General features: G+C 34.5%; 1 protein-coding gene across 2 annotated transcripts in view; it reads left to right on the forward strand.

The window, feature by feature from the left end:
* The window catches only part of PPFIA2 (PTPRF interacting protein alpha 2), a 391656-nt gene that overhangs the window by 375324 nt on the left and 2205 nt on the right, over positions 1 to 14127 (forward strand). The window contains exons 27-31 of one of the 2 annotated variants that reach the window (XM_072973329.1): positions 3013 to 3110; positions 7643 to 7818; positions 8704 to 8772; positions 11900 to 12059; positions 13254 to 13345. In XM_072973329.1, the coding sequence (XP_072829430.1) occupies positions 3013 to 3110; positions 7643 to 7818; positions 8704 to 8772; positions 11900 to 12059; positions 13254 to 13312 (562 nt within the window). In that variant the 3' untranslated portion in view covers positions 13313 to 13345. The remainder of the gene's footprint in view (positions 1 to 3012; positions 3111 to 7642; positions 7819 to 8703; positions 8773 to 11899; positions 12060 to 13253; positions 13346 to 14127) is intronic. The other variant, XM_006197860.4, reaches the window with a different exon arrangement.

Consider the following 14127-nt stretch of genomic DNA (forward strand, 5'->3'; position numbering starts at 1 on the left):
GGTAAGAACACAGATGAATAAAATGCAAATAAAAATTCTTTTTTCAAATTATTTATCATCTAAGGCATAAAAAAGGCTTGTTATAATGTCATAATGTTACATTGTAGCCTAATATTTTTATAATTTTTGTGCAAAATTATCAGCTGGACTATGATTATTTCATGCATAGTTGATTAATGTAATAAATTAATAAATATAAGTCTAGACAGTTTTGGCTTGGGAAACTGTTTGCTCACATCCTGTCCAATATTTAATTATTGATTGAAATGAAAATAGTATAAAAATCATATATGTTGATGACATAAAGTTAGGACAGAGAGATGATAATTGAGATTCTTCAGTCAACTTTATCAAGATATTTTGAATCTTAATACAATTGTTGACACTGTTGGATTAAATTTAGTAGAGCTAAGTATAACATAGTTTTTAAAAACCATTAAAATGCTGGATGGGAAGTCCATGATTTAAAAGCAGTTCAAGTGAAAAAGATAAGTGATTTATAGTAGACACAAAAATCTCAGTTCTAGTTAATAACAGGACATATTTAGATAGTGTTTATTGGTAGGCACAATAAAAGTCCTACCATGTAGCAAGATGACAATAAGAAACTATTAATTTATGGATGTTAAACTTTCATTGATGAAGTAGGAAAAGTCTTGGGGGAAGTTTGAAAAAAATTTAAAGAAATTTAGCTTGGGCAAGGGAAGACTTTAGATAAATTTTCTTGTGTTTTAATATCATTAGGTGATAGAATAATAATATTTGCTCTGATGAACATGTATTTTTCTAGTTCAAATAGTTGTAGACACTAGGGTGCGTGTTTTATGTTCAATAGGAAAAGCAGCTTTGTATCACTCTCAATTAGTCTCTACTTTATGCATTGTAAAGTAGTGAGTTTCCAGTCACTGAACATTTAGGCTCTCAGATTTTGTGTGGTTGTATTGGACTTTTGAATACTAGAATTTTTGATGACACAACTGTGCCTGTTTTCCATTCTTCACTAGATTAACTTTTAATTGCTTTATTATTATAGTGGAAATGGTTAATCCAATGATCAAGCTTATTTTTGAAAAAATTAAAGTTACTCTAATGGCAGAGTTCTTTTTTGTTCTGGGAAATACACAAGCTTCATCTTTATGCTCTGCTTCGATCTGACTTAAAGCAGGTAGTACCCAACTGCGTACTATATCCCATTGTCTTTACAGCTTAGTTTTTCTTCTCGCAGACATGGTTGTAGTAGTATATATCCTCTTTATAGCCCAATTTTATATTACATATAAAAACTTGGCAGAAATTAGGCAAGAGCCGGTGATTTAAGCTCAGGCTGGTTAATGTCTATGATGGTTTTTACATCAATATTATCTGATACCCCACTGAATTAGTTTGCTCGGGCTAGGATAACAAAATACCACAGATGGGTGGTTTAAAGAACAGAAATGTATTTTCTGACAGTTCTAGAATCTAGAAAAAAGACCAAGTTGTCAGCATTATTGGTTTCTTCTCATTGGCTTGCAGATAGCTGCCTTTTCTCTGTGTCCTCACGTGGTCTTTCTTGTGTGTGCCCTTCTTTGGCTTCTCTGTGTGTCCAGATTTCCTCTTCTTGTAAGGACAGCAGTCACACTGGATTAAAGCCTATCCTGATGACCTTATTTTAACTTAATTACCTTCCTTAAGAGCCAGTCTCCAATTACAGTCACATTCTGAAGTACAGGGGATTAAGGCTTCAACATGAGAATTTGAGGGAACACGATTTAGCCCATAACAGCAATGAATGCAGAATTCTTTCCATTTCCCTCTGATTCTGAAATATTTGAATTCAGTATTGTTCCTATTAAAATGCAGGGCTTAGAAATGCATCCCGCACTTAAGGGTAGCCTGACCAGTGTCTATATTTATAATTCTAAACATTTAATAAATCACTAATAATCAATGTTCTTGACTCTTGAAGCCTAGAGATTCTTTTTTTCCTATTACAATCTTCCACATCCTTTATATGTAATATCAACACTAAGGCTTTTTTATTCTCTCTGTACATCTCTGTTTTCTGGATTTTCTTTTCACACTTTTTTTGGTCCTTATTATAATCCTTTTTTGACAGCGTTTATTCCTTAAACCAATTTCCATGTCCCCTAGAATTACCTATTTTCCCCAACTCCTATTTTGCTTCCAGATTATTCTTGCTTTAACGAAAACCTTTTATTGTTCTTTTTTTCTCCCGTGAAAATTGTCCAGTAATTTTCCATCTTCTTGACATACTGCACACTTACTCTGAATGCAAACTTTCCTTAATGTGACCCCATTCTCCATATGAAATCATATTCCTCCTTACTTCCCAGTATGGATTTCCAACTCTGGACGTTTAACATTCCATCAGCAATCCTATGTTCATGGTGCTCCATATCCTTTAATAAACGTTTCTCTGCCTGATCCTTTAAGGACCAGTCGATTTTCTGCTCTTCCACAATATCCCTTCCACACGAAGTTTCAGCATCTGCTGACTTGCTCCTTTCGCATACTTCTGTGCCACTTAGAGTTGGTGGCTGTTCATTTTAATATTTGGTTCTGTATGATGTTACTTAACTTATTCGTGTCTTTATATTATTTTTCTCATCAGCTCTAAAGGAGAGTATCTATTTCTTATAAATTCTTTCTTATCCCCATAATAGTGACTCCTTAATTTTTTTTCAAATGAGTACAATGTTCACTTGTCTTCAAATAATGTCAAAATAGCCTAATGGAAGACAAAGACATATGGATGAACAACATGATCCAAGATTATTTTTAAGACTGTGGTTTTCTTATTTTGAAAATATATGTATATATATTTTACTCTTTAGAAAGATTGTATGCTTAGAATAACTATAATCGTTATTTCCCTCCAATACTAAAGGATTTGACTACAAATGTAATTTATTAACCTGCTGCCCGAAGAAGTAGTGCATAGTGTTGACTCTGTTTAATCATCTACTGAGTAAACTCAATGTGTTCTCTTCTTTTTTTTTTTTATAACAGAACAAGTTTACAGTATGGAATTATGTGCTTAAAAAGGTTGAATTATGACAGAAAAGAACTAGAAAGAAGACGAGAAGCAAGCCAACATGAAATAAAAGGTAATATGTCTTTCATATCAACTGCCTTCTTTTCTGGGGTTTTTAGTTTTCACTTTCATGAACCTAAAATACTGTGTGTGTCACAACTGTCACTAAGTAAACATAAGTATTCAGCTAGCATAGTGTCATTATTTCTTTCTCATTACTTTTTTGATTAAAACTTGGAAAAGGGTATTGCCAATTTATAAGATGAATATTCCACTTGAGGCATATTCTTGATTTTCTGAATTGATGTTTATTCCTCTGAACCTATTAATTATACATTCTGTTTATCCTAAAGATGCCTCCACATAGCTATTTTTGTCAAACTTTTAATAGAATATTCTCATTTTGACTCAGAGAAACATGGCATAAAATTTATTTATAGCAGTCCTTCTTCAGTTTATATCATTTGAATTTTATTTCAGTGCCCAGAAATTTTATTTTTGTAATATAGTTATAGAAATTACACAGGGATTTTATATAGATATTACATAGGAATTTTCCCCCTGTAAATGAGAATAGCCCACTACTAATTTTAGCTAGGAATGATTTCAGAAGCTTTGCTAACTGCTGCAACTGTCGTTTGTACAAAAATGTTTGATTTGATTGATAAGAAAAGACTCTACTACAGACTTATTAGAAAAGGACTGTATTTAATAATTAACCCTCTAAATGTTGAGAAATACCTTAATATACAGGGGAAAGAATTGTTTAAAAGGAACAATATGTTAAATCCTATACTTGTTAAGAGACCACTTTATTTTTCTTACTGTTGTCATTGAAGGAAAATTTAATTGTTCAGTGTAGGTATCTGCAGGACTTCTTTCAATAAAAATTATGAATCCTTTTACGTTCCTTTAAACTTTTTAATAGAAAAAGGGCTCACATTTTTTAAGGAAAATTTTGCACACAAACAAAACAAACTCTTTGTAAGTTCTGTTTCTGTTTGCTACTACCCAGGAGCTGATATACAGAAGCATTTCATCAACCAAAACAAATGTTTGTACATTAATCGTTCAAAGTTAGTCTCTTTGTTTCATCTTCATTTCCTTTAGGGCTTACTTTATATATAAAAATAGTATATATTACATGCTACCTTTCCTTCCTGTATTAAAGTTTAGCAGTGTTTTATTCTTTACGTAGATCACCTATCTTAGACTTCTTTAATTTTCACTTGTGATAAACATTGTTAGAAATGACTTTTATCTTTGGTAGTTCTTGGCCAGTAGATGAGTTATAGTGGCATGGATTTGAATGCCTGTGAAGGTGATTGATTAAAAATATTTTTCTATATATGGCTCATTGGAGAGTAGACAGTTGCACAATGGATTTTTTTCTAATACTTCATTTGACTCCTTACTTCGGAGCCAGAAAGTGTTCTTCCATCATCAAAATTGAGTTGTTTGATTTCACTTTATTTTGGGGACCCAGGAAATTGCAAGTTGTTTTCAGACCACTGTTATTCAGTTGAATTGAAATTTGGCCAAAGACAGACCCCAAAAGGAAGTCTGTGCTGGATCTAACAAAAGATACTGTAGCACATAAATAGATTTTATCCATGTGATAACCCCTTTGTCGTTTTCTTTTTGAAGTGTTTTTTGAATTAGATTTTATGGTGCTTGGTCTCACCACATGGAATGCTTCATACATAGAGAGATGAAAAGGAGAGAAATTACCCATTTGGCACTACGTCAAATATTATATTAGTATTTGGCAGTTGCTAGTTCGAATGCAGCTCTGAGAAACCTACCAGATTCACTGTGGTTATACGCAGACAACTCCATGTGTTACGTAGCTCGAGTGAGATCATAAATAGCCCGTTTCCTATAACAGACCTGATGACATTAACAGGAATAACTCTTGGCTGTGACTAGGGGTCTCTGTTATTATCTGAAGTGTTAATTAAGCTTGACCTTAATAAACAACTTCCTGCTGTGAGGAGACATGTGAATATCAAGAGTCTACAAGCATTTAATTTGTTGCTAGGAAACAGTCAACACTGATCTTTAGCCATTTATTGTTTAGGTCAAGAGGATCCCTACAGAGCTTTAAAGTTAGGGCATAAATTTTGCTTGGAAACAGATTATAGAAAGGGATCAGCTTTACAAAGTGAAAAAAAAAAAACCTGTGTTGTTCTAAAGAAGAAATTTGGGATTAGTGTCTTATATACTTCACTTTGTAAATAAATGTATTACTGTTTTTCTTTTATTTTACAAATAACTACTGGTGAGGCAATGGAATTTTTGATAGACATATATTTACAGAAATGTGGTGACTACATAATGTATCATAGGCTATCAAAATACAGATAGATTTCCAGCTCTAGAAAAAAGCAGATACTTCCTATTTACAAATCCATTTAGCATAAAGAAAACTGGACAGTTTTATTGAACTATTGTCCCATTAGCTTTTAAAAAATATTGCATTTTGTACAATAATTGGAGAACTGTTACTATCAGCCAAACATAGTTACCCAACTTTTGAAGTGTGTGGTAAAACCAGTAGTTAGAACTAACCAGTAGTTAGAACTAATCAGCAGCTACTTAATATAACCAAAATACAATACTAATTGACTTACATCCTATTTTCTGAGGTCTAACACCTCAGTGGGACAAGCTAATGAAAACTCAGAGCAAGATATCTACTTTAAACTGACCCAGGGAGACCCACTTAATACATATAATATACAATTTCCATACATAGTAAAGGTCCTTTGCTTTGCTGAAGACCTGGAGAACAAAAGAGCCAAAACTCTGAGGGAGACAGTAAACACCCTACTTCCTGAAGAAATTCATTCTGCTTTGGCTGGAGCAGGATCCAGTGATATGACCAAGGGAGATGGGCATTTTGAGTGTTTCTTCACATTTCTCATGAACTAAATCCAAAGAAAGACCTAGAGCCTTTCTTTGAAGTAAGATTGTTCAAGCCACAACAGGAGTTAAGTAGGGAGCTGTGAAGTAGATGTGGCTTCCAGATTCATATACAAATGCTTTACCATCGCAGTGGATGGGCAGAGATGAAAAAGAGCACAGACTACTCTGAGGAATGTCTACTTCTGACTGTAATGGAATACATTAAATCAGACGAGTCTTCAACCAAGAACAAATGGAAAAGCTAGGTAAATCAGTAAGCAGCTGTTTGATGGCTGTAGAAAGCAACTGAGACACCGAGGCCTTGAGAGGCCATGGTCCTGGGGTAAAGAGAAACATGTTGAGAGGTGAGCCTGGTATTCTCTACTGCTTGTCCCTGTTTTACAGAGCAGGGTAGGGAAAAATTGTAATTTAGAGGTGCCAAAGCTGCCAAGGCCTTGAACCAAAATCCTGGAGAAGAGGGAAATAAATAAGCCTGGCATTCCAAGTGACAGGTCACCTGAAAACATCTGGCCTGACGCAGGAAGAGAAGCAAAAGGATGAGTGATACAAAACAGACCGTGAGAGACATTGGACATAACAAGGAGTCTAGTTTAGGTGTAATTTCCATGCCTAGGAATTCCAAAAAGAGAGGTAAGAGAGAAAGAGGAAGAAGCCAATAGTTGAAAAGATACTGGTGGAGATTTACGGGAAAAAAACGAATGGAAACAACAAGCCACAGGTTCAAGATACTTTATGAATGCCAAGTAAGATTCAGAAGAAGAGGGCTGGGGGAACCCATCTAGATACAGTGAAGCTGCTAAAAACCATGACAAAAATAAGACAAAATAAATAAACAACAAAAAAATTTAGAAATGAATATATATATGTTCATTCATAACTGAAAAATTGTGCTCTACAATGGAATTTGACACAACATTGTAAAATGATTATAAATCAATAAAAGATGTTTAAAAAAAGTAAAAAATAAAAAAAAAATTAGAATCTTCCAGAGCAGGCACCACATTTATTTCAGATGTTCAGGAGAGCTGACTCCACAACTTAACGCCAGAGGAAAACGGAATGATATTCTTAAAATGCTGATTGAAACTGACTTTCCACCTAAAAATCTATAACTATATGTCCATTTAATATTAAAGACAGAACTAATATATCGAGTGTCTGTTCTATCTTACTGTTGTTTTCTGACTTATGCTTCAGGTGTAAGCAGTTTCTCCTAGTCTATATGCAATACTTAGGGAGTAGTTTAAAAACACTCTGATGAAGAACCAGGTTAGATTCTCAGTTTGCTGTCCTAACTGAAGAGCTGTGTATCAAGACACAAATAAGAAATGTCCCCATCTAGGGGTAAAAACCTTAAATGTCAGCCAGACCCCTCAAGCTCTAGAATGGAAACAAGAAACATTTTAAGCCATTATGTTCCATGTGATGGAAATGCTCTCATTTCAGTGATTACAAACACAATTTTAAAATGATAACTTCCTTCTGGGCTAAAAGTAGAAAAGATTTGTTATTAGAATAGTAAATGCATGTAACACAAGGGGGCCAAGTGCGTTAGGAAGTGGATGAAGAAGTCAGCATAAATACTGGCCTGACCAGACACCTGTGGTTCATTTCAGCCAGTAGTTTTGTTTCCTATGCAAAATACTGCAGCCTAAAATGATGCACATTTTTTCCTAGATGTGTTGGTTTGGAGCAATGATCGAGTTATTCGCTGGATACAAGCAATTGGACTTCGAGAATATGCGAATAATATTCTTGAAAGTGGTGTGCATGGCTCCCTTATAGCACTGGATGAGAACTTTGACTACAGCAGCTTAGCTTTATTACTGCAAATTCCAACACAGAACACCCAGGCAAGCCTCTCTGTTCTGCAGTTGCACTGTGTCCTAGTTTATATAAAGACAGAGTAAACTTTTAGGGAAAAAAAGAAAGTTGGCTATGTATTCACGATTCCTAATGGGACTTAGCTCAACCTTTGAAAGAGGTCACTGGGGCTTTAACTTCAAGCTACTGGATTTCTAGCCAAAACAAAAGCATAAAATTAAGCAAAAAGGGGTTTAGAAGTTATGTGGTCCAGCCTCCCACCTGAAGGCCAGATTCCCCAAAACAATGTCCCTGACAGATGGCCTTTAGTCTCTGTGTCTCCGAGGGGCAGTCATTTCTATTTATGTGTCTGAATTATACAGCCACTGAGCTTTGGGTATGCCGTTGATTCCCAAGGCTGGATAATTATTTGAATCACTGGAGTTCCTTAAAATTTAAAATAAAGCTTGCAGTCTACATCACAGGCCCAAGAAATCAGATATCGAGAGGACACACGAATCTTAATTAGCTGCAGTTTTTCCAAATGATGATCATTGGCCAGGTTTGAGAACTACCTGCATAGACTTGATACAAAAGTGAGTCTAACTTTACTGTATTTTTATTTTGTTTTTATATGGTTCAAAGTATATATTAAAATATTTCATTGGAATAAAGTAACAAAGTGAGGTCAAAGCCCCTTGACCTCAGACATTTATGTGAGGCAATTTCTCCACTGTCCATAGACTAAAGAAAATTGCCCTACTTTGTATTTATAGCTAAAATTTACAACAGCTTATAGACATGGAGGATGAAAAACTTAAGACTCCATAAATAAAACAGGGTACTGGAATGTTTTCTAGGGTAACTATATTCTGTATGATTTTTTAAATCAAAATGTGATTTCATTGATAGTAACTGTAATTTGATGTCAACAGGCAAGGCAGATTCTTGAAAGGGAATACAATAACCTGTTGGCTCTGGGAACTGAACGGCGACTGGATGAAGTAAGTCCTTATCTCTCATTCAAAAGGGATCTTAGTACAACTAATATGGCTTTCAATCACTAGTGCTGAGAAGTTAAGCAGAGACTTATTCTGTGGATAAAATCTAGAATGTTCCCCAGTATTAAATATTTAATTTTATTACTCATTTGATTTGAGAACAAACTTTATGAATTCATAAATATTATATCAGCAGTTAAAAACCCTAAGAAGTAATTTGAAATGAGACTTTTTTCATGAAGCTATGACAGCAAAATAATATTGAGCAACATTTTTTTAAATTATAAGCAATGATAACACTAGTCTTGATAAATCCAACTTTTTAATAAAGAATGTGCTTGTTTCTTAAATAATCAGTGTGTCTTCGCAGGAAATCTTAGGATATTAAAATGAAGAGAAAAACCTTCTTTCAATAAATGGGAAGCTTTTCATTATTTTAGATATCAATATTGAATTTGCCTTAAAAATATATGAATAACATTTTAATAGTCATAGGCTTTGAAAGCTGTAAGAATCTCTAAACATAATATATGCATGTTTAAATGATTTGGAAAATAGTAAACATGCAGGTAAGTAAGTAAACAGAGGGCGTTAGTGCATTCTGTGCCTTGAGAAACACTGTGGATTTTAATAGTCCTGAGGTTTTCAAGGGTCTTTCTGGAAGAAATGGGAAGAAAACCAGAGTATGAAGTGGAAAATACAGAGATGCATAATTCTGTGTTGCATAATGAGGTGTTTCCTGGCTATAAAGAAAAGCGAATTAAAATAGTTCTGTGAATGAACCCAACAAATCCTAAAATGAGACAATAATTCCACATTCAGATGGGCAGGGCAGAGAAGCTTAGTTTTACAAAACTCAAGCTGTCCTTGGTGGAGGAGGTGATTTTATAGACAAATATGCTCTGCAGTCTTGACCTCAGCTAACTTCCTGTAAATGCTTATTCCTGTCCAATCAGGATAATGATTCATGTTTTAAAATTAATGTTTAACTGATTTTAATTTTATATCTTGTTTGATAATCTTTTGAATCCTTATTCTTAATTGTTGAATCAAAAAGATAGTCTGCATAAACCCATACAGACTTTTAAATACAATTACTCTCCTAACTTAAAAGTTGGAAAAGGAATTTTAATAAAAATGATTAAAGATCTGTCATATTGCTACATTCTAAAATGCTGACTGACCTGAAGTAGAGGTCCGGGTAGAGATGCAAGTCCATGTGGGTTACAGTGTTGCTTCCTGGAAGTAATGAACGAGCAGAAAGGTCTAAACAGAATGACTTTCTGTCTTTTTCTTATTATTAGAAACAGCACATGATTTCATCATTCAAAACCTCTAGTCTCTTTTGTCTTAGTTTTTTGCTTGTTGCATTGTTTTTGCTTTTGCTTTTTGAGTGTGAACAAAAACAGCCAAACATCTTGCCTAGAGCCAGAGGAGACTTGTTTCTGGGGTTGATCACATTCAGGTTCCACTGAAATAATTTGAGATGTGCTCAGGTGCTTCTGCAGACTCATCTGAGAGGATATCCTTAGATGCAAGGGTGTCTTTTAACCTCATCTCATCGAAACCTTTTCCTGTGATGTTGTTGCTTATTGTTCCTTTTTGCTGCAACATTATGTTGAAAGAGCATAAGTTAAGGAATCACAATTTAAATTCTCAAATTACTGGCATTTTTTGGAGCCCTTAACTCACACATTCTGAGAGTTACACATTTCTACAACGTACTGTAGTGTTTTGTAGTACTGAAGAATATTTATGTTCATGCAGCAACTTCTCCCAGATGAAAGAAGTCAGGGAAGCCACAGCTGTGAAATTCTGCTCCCTTTTTCCATTTGTACCCAGGTGAGAGGTCCAGGGCAATGCAAAACTCAGCAGTTGAGAAGAGGTGCAGCAGAAATCTCAAAACTATAAAATGGCTACCACATCTAAACAAAATTTGTATATTGATAATAAGGATACTAAAAGAAACTGGTAGATAAATGTAATCACATTAATGATTTTATTTTTCCCAGCTTGACCTTGCCTGTTACTTAATCAAATTAGTAGCCTATGATGATGAATACCTTACAGTGTTACTTATATATAACAGTGATAATGTTGGCTGAATATCTATAGTCCATATGCCAAAATGATGTCACCTGAGCTAGCAGGGTCAACCACGCATACTTAGCTGTGCCTTTAGGGAACTGACAGTCCTATTATGAGATACTGGTATAAGAAGGTAAAATCTATGTATGTATGTATGTATGTATGTAAGTATATGATGTAAGAAGGGAAGATCTATATAGAATGATTAATATTTTCCTTAGATTAGATACAGAGAATAATATCAGTTAAATGCTAAATTACATATTGTTGCTTTCCAATCCAGAGAAAATAATTGCCTCTGTGCAGGTACTTTGTGTATGCACAGAGAGGGAAGAATTTTTAGCATTAAGACATAATAAAATCAGCAACCAGAATCACACTGTAAAACAGCAACCAGAGTTAAACTATGCTTTTAGTGGCATCTAATGGGCACATGTATTTATTAGAAGGACGGTGACCAGCCTGCATAGATTTTTCAAAAAATTACAAGTTAATTCTGTTATCAGTTGAAATCTAACAAATGACAAATTAAGTTTCTTACACCAAATAAAAGATATAGTATCCCATTTGAGCCAGGCTGTCTCAAATATAGATTTCCCATAACATATATCTTTTGTATACATAAAAGCAAACTTCATGAAATATTTAAGTGTGTAAGTCAAATAGAGTTTACCCAACATTTATTCAAATAAGTATATCATCTCCTACCATAAAACCAGTTGGCATTAAGTGGAACAAAGCACGTCTAATATTCTTTTTGAAAAAACTCTAGGGTTTTATTTTAGATTTTAAAAGATTTTACTTTTATATATGTCTTAGATTTGAAATCTTATGAGTTTTTAATAAAAACATTTATATTTCAAGTCTCCTGCATTCTCATTTTGGAATCACTAGAACTCAAAAGAAAGCATAGTATTTCATGTGTATAGCTTCCAGACTGCATGCAAATAATCAATATTACATGTTTCTAAGCACACAGTTTTAAGCTCCTGGGCTAGTTTACCTGTTTTTATTGAATCAAATAATAACTCTGTACTGGCAGAGTGATGACAAGAATTTCAGGCGTGGGTCGACCTGGAGAAGGCAATTTCCTCCCCGTGAAGTACATGGAATCAGCATGATGCCTGGGTCCTCAGAAACATTACCGGCTGGATTTAGGTTAACCACAACTTCTGGGCAGTCAAGGAAAATGACAACGGATGGTACAGTAGTTTTGCATTTCTGCTTATAAAGTATAAAGCTTGTTTAGCAAATGCTGTCATTCTCTGATCTTGCACAGCTTTCTGGAATTGATTCTTGTCTTGAGTTGGTTTGCTCTGCTTGAAGTTTACTTTGCTTTCATTAGACCATACTCTTTTGTAAACTGCTAATGCATGAACTCATGGCACTTTATTCACATTAAAAAAATAATTTAAAATACCCCCCCAAAGGACAAATTTGGCTAATGTCCACATCTAGGAAGAAAAATAAACATCTGCATGATTTGTGTTTCTTTACTCTTCTATTTGCCAAGTAAATAATTTGTTTAGAAGTTGAATTTGGACTAAAGGTCCTTAGTAAATGGAAATTAACTCCACTGCCACCCTACATGTTTGAATATTGCAAGTTCTATATTTCATCTTAGAAACTCAGACTCATCAGATATTTTCACCTCTGACCAAGGCAGAAGGCCTTAAATAAACAAGCACAACTATGAGAAGAGAACTAAACAAACACAAAACCAACAGTAATTTCCAACTAGTATTTCCTTCTGTGGACATTAGACTTGTGTTATATATGTCACAAAGGAAAACAGCCATTCTGGAGGAGAGACAACTTTGAGATGGCAGTCACTAAGTTATTTCTGTTTGGTAGGCATTAAGCAAAAAAGTCCCACTCTCTTTACTGAGACAGTCACCTAGAATCATTCTTTCTTTTCACGGTGATATTGTCATGGCCTTTATACTTGTCATGGTTCCAATATAAACCATGATTTTTGATCTACATTTCTTCTAATTTGTTAATATTATTAACACGTTAGCAAAATTCATGAGGAGTTCAACACGATTAAAATGAGTGTAGAAGCTTTTCAATATTGGAGGGGAAAAAAATCCATCATAACGAATTCTCGAAGAGCAATCTTTGCTTCAAAAACAGAGCACCCAGGGGAGCTGTTCTTGTTACAGATTTCATCCAAGGAGGAATGTACAACTTGAAAGCTCAGTTGAATCACATTGGAATAAATTTTCATTAGTAACTTGGTCTAGAGAAAAGGAAGACGAGTGGCTTCTATCTGAGAGAAAGAAGGTCTTTTAATACGTTTAGATCCCTTTCTGCAGGGAAAAAGAAATCTTTCTCATCTGAAATTTTGTACTCAATCATCCGAGTCCCTCTAAAGCCCTTTTCTCCGTTTGCAGTTGCCTCATCAAGACTGCAGAGGTTAGACAGCTCCACTGTTCGCACATACTCATGTTGACAAGGCACTCAAAGGAGGCAGCACTGACTTGCTGTGAGTAGCTTTCCTTGGCTGACAAAATACAAACCTCCAAAAAAAATGGAACCTCCATAGACTAGTAAATATACACAAGACTTTTTGGGATGGCCTAGCAGTACAGAGTGAGATAACCCCTTTGAATTGCTCGAGGGTGGAAAGGAATCTATATTGTAACTCTTCATCTAGGATTACCGATCACCGTCTGTCTGCTCTGGTTTAAGGTCTGTCTGTTGGAGGCCTGTCACTATCTTATTACACGTCAACAGGCTGCTACCACACTGGCCTCTACTTTTTAGTAGCATTTTATATCGATGCACATAGCATTTTATTGATGAGAGTTTGGCACTTACAGAGTAATACACTTTTAGGTGAGTATTCTATGTAGGGGAAGCTGAAATAGGCAGACAGAATTCTAGCAGGTACATAGAGTCAAATAGTGGCAGAGACAGGAAAATGATTTGGAAATGATTTCATATGAAAATCAAAAGTATAACTGAAAAGTCTGAGCTATTAGTATGTTGTTTTTCATCAATGTGATTTATATTTGTTGAAAATGAATAAGAATTCTAAGTATTATGGCATAAGAACAAAGTGAAATTACTTTATAAAAATGGCAGACAGAACTAACAGAAAACCTTGCTGTATAATCATAAGATATAAGGCATTTGCATTTAGAAAAATATTAATTGATGGAATCTACTTCCAAATCCATATGAAAATGGAGTTTTGTTGAAAAACAGTGTTAGTAAAACTGTTGTTTTCCTCGATTATAAATGTTAAGAACTCATAAAAAAATT

This window comes from Vicugna pacos, chromosome 12 (assembly GCF_048564905.1).
Source record: "Vicugna pacos chromosome 12, VicPac4, whole genome shotgun sequence".
Lineage (NCBI taxonomy): Eukaryota > Metazoa > Chordata > Mammalia > Artiodactyla > Camelidae > Vicugna > Vicugna pacos.